Source organism: Ischnura elegans, chromosome 4 (assembly GCF_921293095.1).
Source record: "Ischnura elegans chromosome 4, ioIscEleg1.1, whole genome shotgun sequence".
NCBI classification, from domain to species: Eukaryota; Metazoa; Arthropoda; class Insecta; order Odonata; family Coenagrionidae; genus Ischnura; species Ischnura elegans.
The window spans coordinates 66515980-66533468 of NC_060249.1; the positions used below are offsets into that span (position 1 = coordinate 66515980).

General features: G+C 39.5%; 1 protein-coding gene across 1 annotated transcript in view; it reads right to left on the bottom strand.

Moving 5' to 3' along the window:
* Positions 1 to 17489, bottom strand: part of LOC124157624 (CUGBP Elav-like family member 2) — a 1414326-nt gene that overhangs the window by 1136758 nt on the left and 260079 nt on the right. The window contains exon 3 of the mRNA XM_046532526.1: positions 2651 to 2701. Coding sequence (XP_046388482.1) covers positions 2651 to 2655 — 5 coding nt within the window. The 5' untranslated portion in view covers positions 2656 to 2701. The remainder of the gene's footprint in view (positions 1 to 2650; positions 2702 to 17489) is intronic.

Genomic DNA, 17489 nt, shown 5'->3' on the forward strand with positions numbered 1-17489 from the left:
TTAACACTTGAACGATCTGATTTAAAATTCCATAAATAAAAAAATATATTTAGAAAGTACTTGAAGGAACATAATACATTACTTAGGTAGAATATTAAACAGTGCACATTTCTAGGATGAAAGTTATATTTGAAAAGATTGAGGAATTCAGAGATAATTTTCAGGCGATTATTGTCTAAGATTCATTCAAAATCGATGCAAACTTTTGAAATGTCTTCCTAAAAAATTTCATAGATCCCATTCATATTGTATGATAATTTTAATAATTCTAATTCATTTATTCCTCATTTTTTTCTCCTGCAAAAGATTTTAAATTTCCTACTTAACTTCTACGTCTCAGTTTGGCAGTCTGATAAGTAATAAATCACAGGATTAATATCGACTCTTCAACCCAGCTAATTGCACACAAGTAACTTTTTAGCCCAGTAAAAGATATCGAGGTAGTGTTTAATCATCTCAAATGGGACAGTATCCTAGCTAAGCCAATGAGTTATTGGGAGGATTCTGTCTTCATTAACAAGGCTTATCGCGGACTGATATAATTGATGGGGATGGATTCCAGAAGGCTAAACGGAAGCGTTCTCAAGACGAAAGACGAAGAAGTTCCCCCCGTCAACCTTCAAATTTTTATTCACGGTTAATTAGGGACTGGTTATCTCGCAAAATATTAAGAATATGGCGGCGCGAGAAATACGGGCCAGGCGAATACGCCGATAAGACTGCAATGTGTGAGGGAGGGGGGAGATGGTACGACGGGGAGGGTTGACGGGACCGATTTTGTTTCTGGGGGATGAAATAACCCTGCGGCGGAAGCAGAGGGTTGGGTCAGAGCCCGGAGGAGACTGTGGGGCTATAGGCAGGATGGAATGGAAATAGGATTAAAGGCAGATTAGCGATGTAATTAGATTTTTGGCCTGGGAGAGAGAGGGAGAGAGACCGACGTTAAAATTCTCCTGACTTTTCCGATTTCGTCCTCTCGCGATCCGAAACTACCCCAACCCCCGCCGTGGATTCCCGTCAAAACTCCCCCTTTCATAGCCTCTCACCCTGATCCCTGACCTCCTCCTGACTCCTCAGTCGCTTCCGCTATCGTTGCCATCAAACCATTGCCTCCTTTTATATCAGACCCCCCCCCCCTCACCCGAAGCCATTTCCGGCCTCCTCTAAGCTCAAGTCCCTAACCTTTTGTCCCGCACTCTTTCTCATTTTCCCCTTTCCTAGCCGCCCCGTCAACTCCCTAACCTCCCTCATTAAGCCCACCCGAAAGACTCTCATAGAATTACGCGACTCCTGATGAGATGAGCATCAAAAGAAGAAAAAAATAAAACGATAGAGAGAGAGGAGGAGTGGGATCTGAAGCTTTTCTGACGTGAGTAATCTCATCATTCGAGTGCCCTCCTTCACTTCCTTCCCTTTCCTCTTCTCAGAAAAACTGTGAGGAGCGACTTTCACGACTTATAAAATTTCCCTCCCATCGATCCCTGGAGGGTACTTCCGCTATGGCTCTTCACAAGGCTTGAGAGGGCTGGTGACGTGGAGGGATATGGAGAGGAGGATAGGAGGATCCATCTCCTCCGCTGCGGGTGGTATTTTCATTTTTAGGGAAATGGTGGGGAGAGATAATAATTGGACGGAATGGCCTCTCGAAAAAGCGTGTACACCGGGGTTGGGCCGACAAGGGATAAAATGGATTTATTTTTTCCAGGAGGTGGATGACGAAGTCGAGAGCTTTGTGGTGAACCTTTCTGGGACATATTCCGGAGTGACTTCTAAGCTTTGAAAAACTTTTCGAGACGCAAGCAAGAGGCAAGTAATTTTGATATAAAACGTTGACTTTCTGCACGAAATTTTCTTTGAGAGTGCTTAAACGCAATTTTACTCCTATAGAAATCCCTGCTGGTACATAAGGCCGGGATAAAGGTAAAGATGACGATGTGAACAGCCTTAATTTCCGTATGCAATAATTATTACAGCAAGCTTTAATAATTAACGAACCCAAAACATATCATTTGAAATTACTGTAACAGCAGGCCCCATTTAACGTCGCAGCGTTTGTTAAGGTAGGAACTTCATAAAACCTGAAAAGATGAAGCATTTAAATTGCAGGAAATTAACAATTACCTTAAAATCTCCCAATTCCCAAGTGGTGTGATGAACATACTTATAAATTGGCACTCATGATGAGGAACAGATCTAATTTTCAAAAACATCGTACTGTCTTAGTTTTAAGCTGGGCTCACTGAAACATTAATGAGGTACTATGGAAGACGGACCCCATATTTCTAGGTATGATAAATTTTAATGCCTACTAAAAATTAAATTTCTTGCGACGCACCACAGTAGTGTTGTTATCTTCGAAAGTATTTAACTAAAAGCAAAGTTATATGTTGTTATGGTCTTGGCTCGTAATTTAATCAGAGCACTAATACAAACATTTTTTTCTCCGGTGTTTTAAATGGATTTCAAATGCGTTATTCATAAAAAGTCGAATATTTGATTATAGAGTAGTTAAGGACAACGCGACGTTGGGGTAGCCATTGCCATTTTTTGTATAAATACCTCTGAAGAGTGCGGAATCAAGAATATGCAAAATATTTTGCGTGTGAATTAACTTTGAAATTAGATAAAAATAATAAATTTGTTTTCCTACCTCATATGGACGGTATGTAGACAAAGTGCAGGGGACACAGGGGATAAAAACCTGAAAAATAAAGAAATAGATAATAAATATTCCATACTCACCAACTCTATTTTCCTATTTTTGCATCGAGTAAGGTTACATTACTATATTTTTGTCACATGGGTGCAAAAATTATTTTAAAATATATTTTTGTTGGTCATACCATGCACATGAATTCTGCTCTAAAAAAATTAAAGCATATTTATCTGTCTCTCTGAAAGTAAATAAATTATCGTTGATAGACAATATAAAGGCTAACATCACTAAATGCACAATTTGAAGTCCAAGATCTATTTTTTACGCCGCTTTAAAAAGGATAATACCTTGCATATGCAAATATGCCAGAAAAAAATTCAGCATACCAAATGAGTTCTCTAAGAGTGCATTAATCACTATGCAGTTGGACAGCAATGTACCTACACCAACTTCCAGTTTTAGAATCTGTCGTAGATGAAATAAAAATAGATGCAATCCAATGGTCATTAAATAAAAATAAACCACAGCAGCAGCCAAAAAATACAAATAAGGAGATGAAATATTCGTAACTATTATTTTTTAATATCGTGAGGTAATTTAATTTATATTGTGGATTTAGAGTGGAATAAATTTAGCCTAAAGGTTCCTGCAATAAATCAACAAATAGAATCCATAAACAAAATTTTGGAGAATAAATTCCGCTCCAGGTATGCGACGAACGTGAATCGGTTAACCACGGTAGGCAGAACTCACATATTAATTATTAATTTGATATTCACCACCATTTATAAATCCCTTCTTCCGGATCGAAAGAAAAAAGTCACCATTAAAATCTGATGAATATGAACAACGAAAAATTTTCATGCTGTAGTAAACAAAGGGTCTACTTGTACTCCATGAATCAATGCATACGTTAGGAGCATGCTCACATGGAACCGTATTCATATGCTCAGAGGAAAACAACCACCGTAAATAATTTTTTCCAACAAAACGCGATCCCTAAACAGCAATGATCCTTCACCACGCATTAATTGGACAGAGATCATGGACGGACAATGGAAAAACATGAAGTCCGACAGGTAGGCCACGTAAATGACCAGCCAATACAAATCCTCCCTTCCATACCTCGCTCTCTTTTTCATCCGGCTGGAACATAAGCCTCCAACTTCCACCACCGAGCCTCGCACAACTCAACCGCCCCTGTATAACGTAGTCTTGGAGATACCGAATGGTTCAATGAACGCTCGGGCAAATTCACCTGCCGTGTAGTCCTAGGATTAAAAAAAAGACAGGGTTTGCGGTGGAGTAGTCGGGGAAAAATTCCGCTGCAGGGGCTGAGGAGACATAGCAGCTGGGAGGTAAACGTGAGAGGATGGGGATGTGTACTCGTGAAAAGGGTTCAATGTCGGCTACCTTGATTTTGCTTCCACTTGGAAGCTATTTAACAGCGTGGAGCGCGGGAGAGCGCCGTGTTGCGCCGGTGTGGGGTGTGCAGGGGGTGCAGATACCCTAGGGGTGGGCACAGGGGGGTTGGGTCGGATGGCACCGGGCTTGTGGGTGGACTGCGGAGGAGGAACACTGCTGCTCAGCACAATCCATGCCCATGGGAGCCCAACAAAGGGAATAGCTCCGAGGGATAGTCCCATTGTTGTTGGGAGGCGACTCGGTTGCATTCCCCGGTACCCTGAATCTCCTCCTCTCCCCACTTATATATATATCCCACCCCACCACCCATGAGGGACAAAAGAGAGCGAAGGAACAACCCTGGGTTTCGGATGTTTACTATTCGGGGTCCTCCCAATTAGCGATGGCGGCCAAGGGTAGGGGGCGTTGGGGGGGGGGAGATGCAAGCGCTGGGCCTTGAACTATGCTTTTTCTCCATCGCTGGACCGGACAGGGATGAGATGACCATGGGAGAGTAAGGTGGAGAATATTCAGCGACATGAGCTGGGAGATAGTGGTGAGGTCAGCGAACGGGGTGATATTCGAGGGCAAGCCAATAAATAAGCCCTAAATGGATAGACGTGATGGTTTAAAAAATTGACTTCCTGAAATTAAAGTTACTTTCTAATTATTCAGACTTTACATCTATACACTCATTGTATCATTTTAGCTATATTTTAAATTCTGGTTGTAACTAATATTCCTTGTATAAGTCGCAGCCTAAGCATTAACTCTAGGTCTAGGACAGCCACTAGTCAGTGACTAAAATATTTATTTTCTCGGGTTCGTCCTGAACTTGGAAAGAATGAGATATTTAATGTCATACATGAAGAACACTTGCTACTTTAAGTGAGTAGAAAAAAGTCCTTCTACGGAAAACATAAAAATAGTTACTGCATGTTTTCGTAAAATGTTATCGGGATCGCCACCGGGTCTGCATAACTACCGACGTTTCGATGGCCGAGTCGGACATCGAAACTTCGGCAGTTATGCAGTTCCTGACCCGGTGGCGATCCCGAGAGCATTTTACGAAGTCTATTCGCCGGGAAAGCACTAAATGTTTCTTCAGTTAATGCAAGTATTCATTTAAATTATTATTAGCGTGTTCGCCATTATTTGAACTATTTTTTTAGCGAATGTTACTGAATTCTGGAGAATATACTTCTAAGTCAGAGCTAAAACTTGTAAAACCTCAAATATCATCATTTTTTCATCTACCCGAGGCATAAGAAGATTTATGAATAAATATTAAATAATTCATAACTAACCTACCCACTCCGGAATTTCCAGATTCACGCAATTTTCGCACTACCTAGTGAGAAGACAGAATATTTGTCGAACTGCGGGGATAAGAGTATTCGTTTTACGTTATCCATAAAAAAACTGAGGAATGGGGTTCACAATATTAACATAAATTGAGAGAATTACGTATAGCAAAACATATAAAATTTAAATCGAGATTATCTTGAAGTTTGCTCGTTAGAATCTCATTAATAAGGAATAGGAGGGAATTAGTACTGAAGATTCAAGCTATGAAAGCTAGGGTAAAATATATTCCCAGTCAATTGAAAAGTAGCGATGTAACTTTCGGAAAACCCTCCTTATTGTATTATTAAAGTAATGGTTTCAGCCGCTAATGCGAGGAAAACTTGCATGATTGTAACACAGAATAGTTGATGTATCTACTACAGCATTTTCAATTTTGAGAACACGCAGTCGTATCTGAAGATACCACAACTGGCGAAACCAGTAACGCGCTCAAAAATGCTGTGGAAGACAAAGAGACCATTGATTGTTTCAATTTAGAATATTTTAACATGGTAAATCATACGGAAACGATAACTCATTCGCCAAGAAACATTAAAACCATCTCATGCTGAGTTTTCTTTGATCTTCTGTACCGAAATAAGCATCGTGTAAAACGGGCTTAACATACACCCACGCCTTGATTCTACCCTATCATCCTCCGGCCCTGTATACTCTCACTCCATCCCTGAGCTGCTCGTTTATCTCCCGTCACGATGGATCACACTCCTTTCGCTGCCAAGAGACAGGATCCGCATCATCGAGTCCTCGTCCGGATTTATCCCTCATCTTATACCACCCTGCTAAGCAATCTCTTCCCTAGTCCACGGGTTTCTTCCCTCCTGAAAAGGGATGTGGGGAATATAGCTCCGGGAATTCAATGCAAAGGATTATACGAGGAGTGGATTTCTAAAGGCTGAGTAGCACAAAAGAGTAGTCGCTCGATCAAGTTCATCCAAGTTCAAGTGTGACTGACGGTTACAAGAATTTGCTGGCGTCGGCGCCAACCGCTTCCCTTCCCCCGGATAAATTCGGAAGTGGAGGCATAATCGGCGGTGGATGGAGCCCCCCATATTGTAGTTCCCATCATGCATAGCCAGACGACCGTGACCCACGGTGAGTGAGATGGCGCTTTTCTTGGAAAAAATTCGGTGACGTAGTTACATCCGATACCGAGTCCATACTTTTTAGATCATCATCACTCCTAACTAATTTCCGAGCTATTACATTTTTTGACCTAAATTACATACTCTAACTTATTTTACCAAGTCTGAGTTAATAATTTCTGTTAGAGTTCTCTTGAAGTATTCCACCAGTTAATCTAGGCTTAGATGGAGTATTTTGCAGATTACTCCGGTGTACCCCCTATTCCAAACTTGAACTTCCCTCTTCAGTTCATTATAAGTTCTAAACCCTTTCATTTTATTTATAAATCCAATTGAATTAATAATAAACAATCAACAATGGTGTCATAAGCCTTGCATTGGGTTTTAACGACTCAGTATTTACTCTAAGCCACGTAAATGTGCATTCTTCCCGATAACCTCTTCCCCAATATGTATCACCCCAACACTCATCTCTCGATTATTCTTGAAAAAATTTCCCTTAGAGTTTTCTAACCACTTCAGTCCACATATACTTAGAGTGATGTGTCCAAAGGAATTGTCGACTAAAAGTTTTGTCATTCATCTATCAATAATGAGCCTTAAACAAAATAATGAGCCTTTCTCCACTACGCTAAGTTTTATTTTAAAATTTCAATATGAAATAAAATTTTGTCACGTATTATGGTTTTAACTTACAATAACTACCAAAATCACTTTTAAAATATGACTAAAAATAACTAACACGAAGAGCATGAACAAAGTACAAAAAATTTGAGCTGACCGAATCAACGATACTGAACAATTTAATTTCTTTAGAGTTATGTATGGGTTAGGCCAAATAATCCCGATAGATCAATCCTCCATTAGAAATAAAATAAAGCTAAAATGCTAGGTGTGTAACTGAAGGTTTGTTTACAAATTGGAGAATAAGTTAGGAAGTCGGAATTAAAAGTTAGTCTCCACAGTGATGAAATAAACGACTAGAATGATATATACAAAGGAGTTACCCAACGCTATAATGATTAAATTAAATATAAATCTGCTTTTTACTGAAATAAATGATTCCATGCAATTTATTTGTATTTATTAGTCAAAAACAGCGAATTTAATTATAAAGAGTAGGAATATGGAAATGAAAATCGCGTTGCACCTTCCACACTGAATATTTATTAATATCGACCACGGTTGCCATATTGTTACATATCATTACTAAAGTATACATGTGATATGGTCCTATGGAAACTATGGTGGCGTTAATAAACATTTAGTGGGGAACGTACTAAGTGAATTTTTCCCTAAACTGTGCTTCCACAAAGTTAAGCCGGAAACCTTATCTAGATAAGTACAGCTCGCCATCGCAATTTTTTTTACTTCGAACGTGAATTAATTTCATAGCTACGATGTACTTATGAATACGAAAGGTTATAACATAAACACCATTAATTACTGTCAAAGAAGTAGAGATAGTATCGAAAAGATATCCTATTGATGTACCTACAGAAAACAATTCCATTGAATAAATGGAAATTTAAGCACTTATCATCGTCCTCAATACAAGGTGAATTAACTACCAGAGCATTAAATATGTGTGGGTCATTACTACTCGAAACACATTATTGATAATTTAAAATAAATACTAAGCCATCAGTATTCTGCCTCGCGACAGCATTGATTCATTAAAGGAGTCATGAAAAAAAACTTTTTGCAAAACACTTCATGCAACAAATCGATGCATTAATGTAAGTGTAATACTTTACTTATCTTAACTAACATATTCATGTGGGTAGAAGTATTCACAATATTCATAAAATTTCTTTGCATACACAGAGTTGTCAAAATAATTATAATCCCCCGACAAACGAAATTATTACCTCACAAAAATAGACAGGCACTCTACGAAAAAAGCGTTAACAAGAAAAAAATGGCTCAAAAGAGCTGCAGGATGAACCACTTCATTGTTGGGGAGTCACATATTTCAGTGAGTAAATGAAATATAATGGGTGGCATGAATAGGGTATTAAGCTAGGATGAAACAAGCTCTCTGCTCTGAGCCTCTGGGTCTGATGAGATGGTAGCAGGGAGTTTGCTGATCCTCTAGAGCTTGCTCAGGCCCACATAGAATAACAATCCCGTACGTTGCGTGGATGCATAATCCTGTGTAATCCTTTATTATCCCCAGCAATTAACCGGATTACAGCGGTAACTGTGCAAAAGATTCATTCCAGCATTCAATTATATAAATAGGAAAGCGAACAAGTCGCTTGGATGTAGTTAACTAGACTGTAACAATATGAATTTGAAAGTTATATCAAAACACACTCGATACACCAAATATATCTCCCATGAAAAATTGTTTTCTTTTTATACTGATGCGGGAAATAAATACTTTATCGGGGAAAAAATATTCAAATGGGCAAGAAACATGCTGTTACTTTAAAATGGAATTTATGTTAATAATAAGAGTCGATGAAAAGATTGAGACGCTCAAAACAAATTCATTGAATCCATGATAAAAAATATTCTACGTTTTCTTGAATATTATCGATGTGATTTTATATTACCAGCACGACAGTTCTGTTCAGCAAGCTAGAGAAAACCAGTAGTATGGAGACAAATTTTCCATCTCAGGATACCTAAAATTTCACCTGTTTCCAAATAAATCTATAATTATAATGTATAATAGTAAAAACTTCAAAATCATCTACATTCACTATCTCTCATGTAAATACCACCATTTCCGATGCAGAAAAATTGTATCAAACATATATTAATCACATAGAATGTTGAATCTAGCTCTATTATTCTCATAAAACCAATGCTTTGGAATCTCTTGGCAGAAATCGACGAACAAGATTGAAAAAGAATTTAAAACAGGATTTTGGGATGTAATTTCGGCATTTGGCGTAAGTAATTATTGAAAAACACGTAAATTATAAATACCTATTTACAAAAAAACTAGTAATAGTTATGCAGTATTTTTTATATTGTCCGATAAATATGCTATATTAGACGGAAGGTATTGATTTTTTTACTAGGGTGGGCAACATTAATTTTGCCGTGAATTTGATTATTTTTAAGTGGAAAAGGATAAGCATTTATATTAATTCTAAATTGCATGTATTTCATTTTGATGGCAAATATAAACTAGCCGCTCTGATTAAAATGCTGTTTTCAAGCACGCAAATAGCACTCATGTAGCGAGAAACACATGATATGAAAATTTATCGAGAAGAGGAAATTACGATAATTAAATTCGGTGTGTTACACGTATCGCGCTATTCGCTCACAAATTTCCCCAACAACAGCGAATTCTAGGAAAGATATTTCGTGTTCATTGAAGGATTGTTTCATCTGATGCAAATAAAATAAAACCATTCAAAATATTCTAAGGTGATAAAAATGGGTCATGAATACCATCACCGTAAAGATAATATTTAGTGAATATGTTAGTAATATGATGTGAAGATAAATACACGCCCAGGACAAAAGTTTAATTACCTAGCTGCAAGTAGACTGCACAATGCCTTAAACAGAGACGAAATTTCACCTTGCGTATTCCTTTTTACATACCATGGTGCCAATAAAATTCACGGCTCTTACTGACACCAACGTCAAAACAATTGATAAGATATATGGTGCGTGTACACTGCGCAGTAAACCTTTAAAAGGTACAATAACGAAGGTAAAGATTTTATATCCCACTGTCTCAATTCCTCTATAAAATATTTGCTTAAATAAGCCCCTGAGTTATTTTGCTACACGGTTTACAAGAGAAAAATTGTTCGATAAAAATAAACGCAAATGTTATTTTGAAAATTATTAGCTATAGGTAGAAAAATGACATAGACGACGGAGAGAAGAATTAAAAATTGATTAATTTATATATTGCGATCACATTTGGATAATGGATACATCTTACGGAATCGTTTGTATGAAAAAACCTTCGTGATATCGATTCGAGGCAATCAATGTTTAAATCCCAAATGCTTCGCGTAGACTCTGCGCTAAGGTTTCCAATCACTTAAATATTTTCCAATGCCGATTCACCAAATAGCTCTAGTTGATTTCAAACAAAGGGTAACGAAAACTGCTTCAATTTTATCCGAACTCCGTAATCGTGAGGATAATGGAAAGAAAAGCCCTGAGGGTTCAAAGAGAGACAGAAGAGCATGCTCTCTCTCTAGCTCACTAATCCTAGTTGAACCGGAATCCGAACTTCTAATGCCTTCAAAGGCAACCCGCAACGGCATTCACAAGCACGGGGAAACGACACAATCACCGTCGAAGGTCTTGCACTTCCAGTGATTCACCCTCTGATTAAGGAAGGACACAAAAGCACAAGCTTCAGAAGCCGAGGGAACCTGACCGTGTAAGTATACCCCCAACTCCCGCGCACCCAAATCCCCGAGCTAGCGGGAGTTGAAGAGAGGGTTCCCGCGACGACCGGGAAAATGGAGAGAGACTGAAAAAGGGGACGGTAGGGACGGAGAACAGAGGCACGGGGCGAAGCTGGCGGGAGACAAAGAGAAGATGCCGTACCACGCTCCATTAGGCACAGCTCACGGGGTTCGTTTGCCAAAGGTTAATCTCCGACACCTTTGCCTTACCGATTAGCGAGCCATTTTGCAGCCGCGCCGCTTTTGAAAACGGCGAAAGGATGAAGGTGAAAGATGGCCGTAATAAAGAGTGGTGTTGAGCCGCGGAATGGTTGAACAAAAACGGGTGGCCAGGGCGAGGGAAGAATGGCGGAAGTGAGCGGTGTGCATGGTGGATGAGTATTGGAGCATAAGGGGCGGGCTCAGCCAGCCAAAGAATAATAGTCTTCGAAAATGTTTACTCAAGGACTTTCCCTGCCTCCGCCACCGCTTCTCCAATGGAATCCGACTCTTGACTCTTCCCTGCTCTTGCTAACCGCTCCGGATCGGCCACACTAACCCCCACGTGTATATCCCGCTTCCTCCGCTTCCACCGCCTCCTCGCATTGGCCGCCCCATCCATCCCGCCTCCTCTCAAAGCGCAACCACCCATCATCCCCGCTGCCCTCCATTATTGAGCACCCTGGGGTTTCCAGCGCTAAATGTTCGTTTGAATTATTCATTGCAGTCCCTTTTCGGGTGGAACCCCCCGCGCTTGCACTAAAACACCCCCCTCTGGTAGCCCAAAGGGTCCTAAACATGTATGTGACGGGGAAGGGAGTAAAGGGTGAAGAGTTGGGCCAATATCACAACGTCCGATGCAAAAACCGATGGCTCGATACCAGTGGCCGATGCGGGTGGTATTATACCCCGTTCACAACTTATATTGGCGTACCTTGGCTGGTTATAAAGGATGCTTTACATTCTTTTAAAAAATCAATGCTCGGACAGCAGATCAACCCTAAAATCGATTTTTAAGGATTTTTGATAGTTAATATGATTGAAGCCAGACTTAATGATCTCCCTCACCAAAGGAACACTAAAGAGAAGCTTATGTGAATATATGACAATTTAAAGGCGAATTACTTCGCTTTAAGCTGCGATCCACCACACGCTATCTCAAGGTTTTTAGTTGAGCCAAACTACGCAGGCTAAGCAGTTGTGGACAGAGTTTTAGGAAATCAGATTACTCAGCAAATGATTGTGACAGAGAGTTGTTTTGGGTTTGAAATGATATAAATTAAATCACTGGGCCTAAATTCCGATGGCACTGTCTAAACGTAGTTCATCCCTTATGCAGCATATATGTGTCAACATTTGTGAACCTACCTGTCAACTTTGAGTCAGCTTCAATAGAGGTCATGAAATTCATTGCGATTGTCATTATGAAAGATTAGACGAGAGAAAAAACGAAAGACAGGATACTTTGTTTCAAAAACCTCGGTATTTTCACTGACTGAATGACCCCTCACCATCAATAAGACTCACATAGCCCAATAAGAAAATGATCATTGATTTGGGTCGCTACCAATTTGCTTACTTTTAATTACATTGACAAATTTACACTTTAATGTTCTCATATTTAACATAATTGAGAAAAGTATCTGAGATACCATTCTCGCGAAGCAAGAACTGATATACGCCCAATAATTTATTAAAACCCAATGAATTATGACAATTTAAAGAAAATAGATCGCTTATGTTGCATGCTATTGAGATTTACAACTCCCTAAGCTTAAAAGAATACATAGCCAAATGCTTCCTAAAATTATCTAAAAACCAATATACCTCGATAACCAATAATACCTGGATATCTATTGATATGGAATATCTATTGATAGTTTTTTCATTTCCCAGTCCCGGAATATCTCTCCTTATAATCTCTACCAAAAAAAGAACTTTGCTACGAATGAGCCTCATTTTTCCAATTCATCAGAATGCCCTCGAACTGAGCCTCGTTAAAAATCATCCACAATTGCGTGAAAAGTAAAAAAAATACATTATGGAACGCCGATTCAGTGTTTTATTTTTATTGCCTGATAAATTTTACAGAATTGATTAAAATTAAATCGAAGGAAAATCGAACTTTAGAGATGGAACATTATTTTAAATAAAACCCGACGTATTATACTCATCATACAATGCGTAGTAGAGTATGAAAAATGAAAGGATAAAGTTTTTTGGGTCCATTAATATACTTGAAAAAGCACAGAATGGGCTTCTTAACATAGTTATATGAACAGGATGATGTCAGAATGACCTGACGATATATCTATGTTATGAAACTTTTCAAACACATTTGTAAACCAACCAAATTTTACTCTTTACTTGTCCATAATGGAAAACTTCACAAGTTAAGCCTGAAATCATCAGTTATACTTAGTATAGTGCTTCATAGCGTCCGAAAAAAGGAAGCTACTCGATCCTCGGCATCGATATCGGCCACAGTCCGGCGTTGAGTGTGGGTAGGTGAATTTGGAGTGGCGTTGTGGAGACGGTGGGGTTCATCCCTTTGGCTTTCATCACCTCCGCGCCCTCATCCCTCCCTGCCCTCCAACACATCCCTCTCCATTCAGACTCGCCTCCCAAGGGGCACCAAGGCTGGGGGAAATCTCTCGCCCTCATAAAAAAAAACCGAGTCTTCTTCGTCCATTTGGTTGGAGGGCATCGATTCAGTTGACCTCCAAGCTTAAATTATACGGTACGGGGAAAGGTTTGGAATCCAAATCAAATATTATGGCGTGCCTGCACAAGGGGTACGGGTAGGGAGGATAGAATCCCCATTCCGGCACGATATTTGCGAAACAGATCACTCTCCCGGCTTAAAATCTTCCACCTCCAGATTTTGATTCTTACATGGGTTAATTTTCATCACTTCCAACGAATTTATCGAGGAGTTTTTAATAGTTCAAACAATGATATGGGCATCTGAAAATGTAATTTTTATCACTTCTTCCCCGTTTGCGGATGATTTTATGCAAGGCAATGTCCGGCATCATGAAACATGGGAAAAAATTAGGTTCATTCCCAACAAAGTAATCCCTTAATCCTATTACAGGAAATTTGAAACCGTTTTTCCATTATCTTGTAACTAATTTCCCTGTGAATTACTCCGTGCGCCAAATCCAACATTATCATTTGCCAAGCTTACTCGACTGTTACCTTTATTTCCTACTAGGCTTTCTCTGATAATATTTATTAATTTTTTTATACTCAATCCCATCTAATTTCTACGTATTCCATTTTCCTGCAAATAGGTAACCATCTCCCATTTCCCGAGAGATTCCCCTAGCCCATCCTTCAAGTTCAGCTGTATTACATTTATGTTTGAATATTTTGGCAGTGAAGATGGCTCGGGTGCTCCACCGAGTCTCCTCCATGGCTGCCGACGTTTCGGGGTACGAGTCGTACTTCATCATCAGGATGAATATCGTGGCTCGGAAAGTGGTCGCCTTGAATACCGGTGTCTGGGTTTCAGGTTTCCTCTGATTGGTCCTTGGTTTTGGTCGGACGTAATCTTCGCAGGAAGGGTTTCCAGTTGTTGCTCAGGGAGTACCGCCTTCTCTATTGATAATGTTTTCCGATCGCCGGTTTGTTATGGCCTTCTTAGTAATTATTTCCCAATATTTATTCTCTTGGGATATGACCTTCACATCTTCCCAATGGAAATAATGGTTTTCATTAAGGCTGTATTCGGCGGGTATTTCGTAGATTTTTTAGGCTGACATAGCCTGAAATTCATCTGATGTTCTTTTATTCTCGTTGCAATTTTTCTACCAGTTACTCCCAAGCAAAAATCTCCGCATTCACAGGGAACCTGGTATATTCCGGGTGTAGCGAGGTTACAGGGATCATTTGCTTTGACTAATTGGTCTTTAAGTTTAGTGCACGGCTGGAGGATGGATTCAATTCCATATCATTACAAAATCCTGAATATTTTGCCGGAAACCGTAAACACACGGTTTTCTGGCTCTTGCCATAGATTCCTGGCATTATTAATCCTCCCTTGCTCCTTCTCGATCGCTGAAGGGACCCAAATATCCTCCTTGCTGTAGCCATTCAAGCGGAAGGCTTTCTTGAAATGTTTAATCTCCTCTGCTAGGCTATCAGTGTCGGATATGGCCCTAGCTCGGTAGAATACCGTGGATAAAACCGATCTACTACGCTACGCTGTTTTGGTAACTGTGTACAGTTATTTCTCGATGTTCAGCTTCAGCTGGTAATCGGTGTTTTGGTGTTTATGTTATTTGGCGTTAATGTGTTATGTGGTTAATTGTGTAAATTTTGTTTTAACGTATTGGGTGTGTGATGGCTCTTTTTGGTCAGTTGTATTTAAAGTGTGGGTTATTGTCATAATTCCATAGTGGTGTTTGTAGCATGTTGTGTGTTCTGTTCAGAGAGTGTTCAAAGGATTTGGCTATGTCGTGTAGGCATTGTGTGATTGTTTCAATTTTGAGATTGTCGTGTATGTACTGAATGCGGACGAACCAGCGGGCGCCCGTGATGGTCCTTAGAGCCTTGTTTTGTATAACTGCTACTTTGTGTAGATTTCTTTGGGAGGGAAGGTGATGAATGCTTCCCTTTAGGTAAAGGTCGGTGCGCGTTGGTTTCCGGTAGACACTGTCCAAGTCTACCATCTTTCAAGGGGTGGATCAGAATGTCGAGGAAAGGTACACGACCATTTTTTTCTACTTCCATGGTAAAGAGAATGTTGGGGTGCTGGCTGTTCAAGTGGTCTAGGAAGTGCTAAAGTTGGCCCGCTCCATGTGGCAAAATAACAAAGGTATGGTCCACATAGCGAAAAAAGCACTTCGGAGGAAGGAGAGCCGAAGAAAGTGCTTTTTCCTCAAATTCATCCATGTAGAAGTTCGCAGTGACCAGTGACAGCGGAAATCCCTTGGCAACCCCATCTCGTTGCTCAAAAAACTGATCGTCGTACTAAGTGGATCGAATTCAAAACGTGATGAAATAGTTTCACCGTCTCCTTGTCAAATTTGGCTTCCAAGAGTCTCAATGTGTCCATAAGTGGGACACGAGTGAAAAGTGACACCACGTCAAAGCTGACCATGATGACGGTTTTCTCCAAGTGGATGCCGGCAAGAGTTTTCACAAACTCAGTTGAATTATTGACGTGGTGCTCGCAGTGACCTACGTGTTTTGATAAAACGCCTGCTAAAAATTTAGCCAGTCGGTAGGTAGGGGATCCAATGGCACTAACGATTCGTCTCAAAGGCACATTGGATGAAAAACCTATCAACTGGCTACATTTTTTGAATAACGTAAATAAGTGCTTCTTCCAAGCAAACTGTTTAGCGTCCCTTAATATTGCAAATTTAAATCACCACTCAAATGTTTACAGCATTTTCTCCAAAGAGTTTTGTTTCTCGTCGTGGAAGACTACGAAAATCCAAGTCTCTATTTCATTATTCCGTTATTAATCACTCGAACACGCTGATACATATTCCTAGTTGGTACCTCCTATCCAATTTTCTCAATCATCTGCTAAAAATAATAAGACTAATTCATGAATTTCTATCTAACATAAATTTTTCTACTTTTCGTGACATCTATATCTAATACTGAATTTGAATCTAGGTGTGTGGGTATGATTCTTTTTTATTTTACTGAGATTGTGAGGCGCAAAACTTCCCTAACTGGCTTCAGGAATCGTATTATCTGATATCCTTTGTGATTGAAGCATTATATTTCGATCATGTAATAAAAAAATCTATTTATAAACGGAATAGCAAATAATATGACCTATGCTTCTCAAATGAAGTACCTTCACAAAGGGAGGAAATAATTACACACGAATTTCGAACATTCCAGCATCAGGTCAATTATGCCAAGTCGGAAACGCCATCTCATTAGATACTTGAGCAGAACTTGAAAGAAAAAAAGGCTAGTCACGATTTCCAGTTCAATCAATTTTCTCGAGAAATTTTTCCTGGCCTACGATAACAATTAACCGCGCCAATTACTGGGATTATACACAAAGTTAAATGAGTGGATTGGAAGACAAGGGGTGCAAATGATTTCTCTTTCCTACACAGAGTTAGGAACAGAAATTAGGTATAGAAAACAAACGAGATCAATAAGATGCTTAGGAGCGCATTTGGTTTTCTGGTCGATGTCATCACAGAACAGAGACTCACTCGTTTCCCTTGGCAACCACGTTTTTGTGTATTTATTTTAACAATTCACTTTACCTAACTCTGTTGAGAAAAAAATAACTTGTACCCCTTGGCTTCCAACCCACTCAAATGTTATGCTGAGATAAATGGTTTTCTTCAAGTGAGATTAAGATAGGTTTTGTACTTTTGATCCTTGAAACGCGAAGGAAATATCTTTTTAAGCTCTAGAACTCAAAGACTTTGCGTGAGTGTACAACTGTGTACTTGAGAATCCAGCCTGATTCACTTTGCTGCTACGATCTAGGATGCCTAGCCGCGATACCACAATCAATTTTTATGTATCACGTTGGTCATCAAGTTACAGTTCTCTTTCAAATGACCATTAAGGACGCATTAAGAAAAGATGCCTATTATTTAAACCTAGCATTGA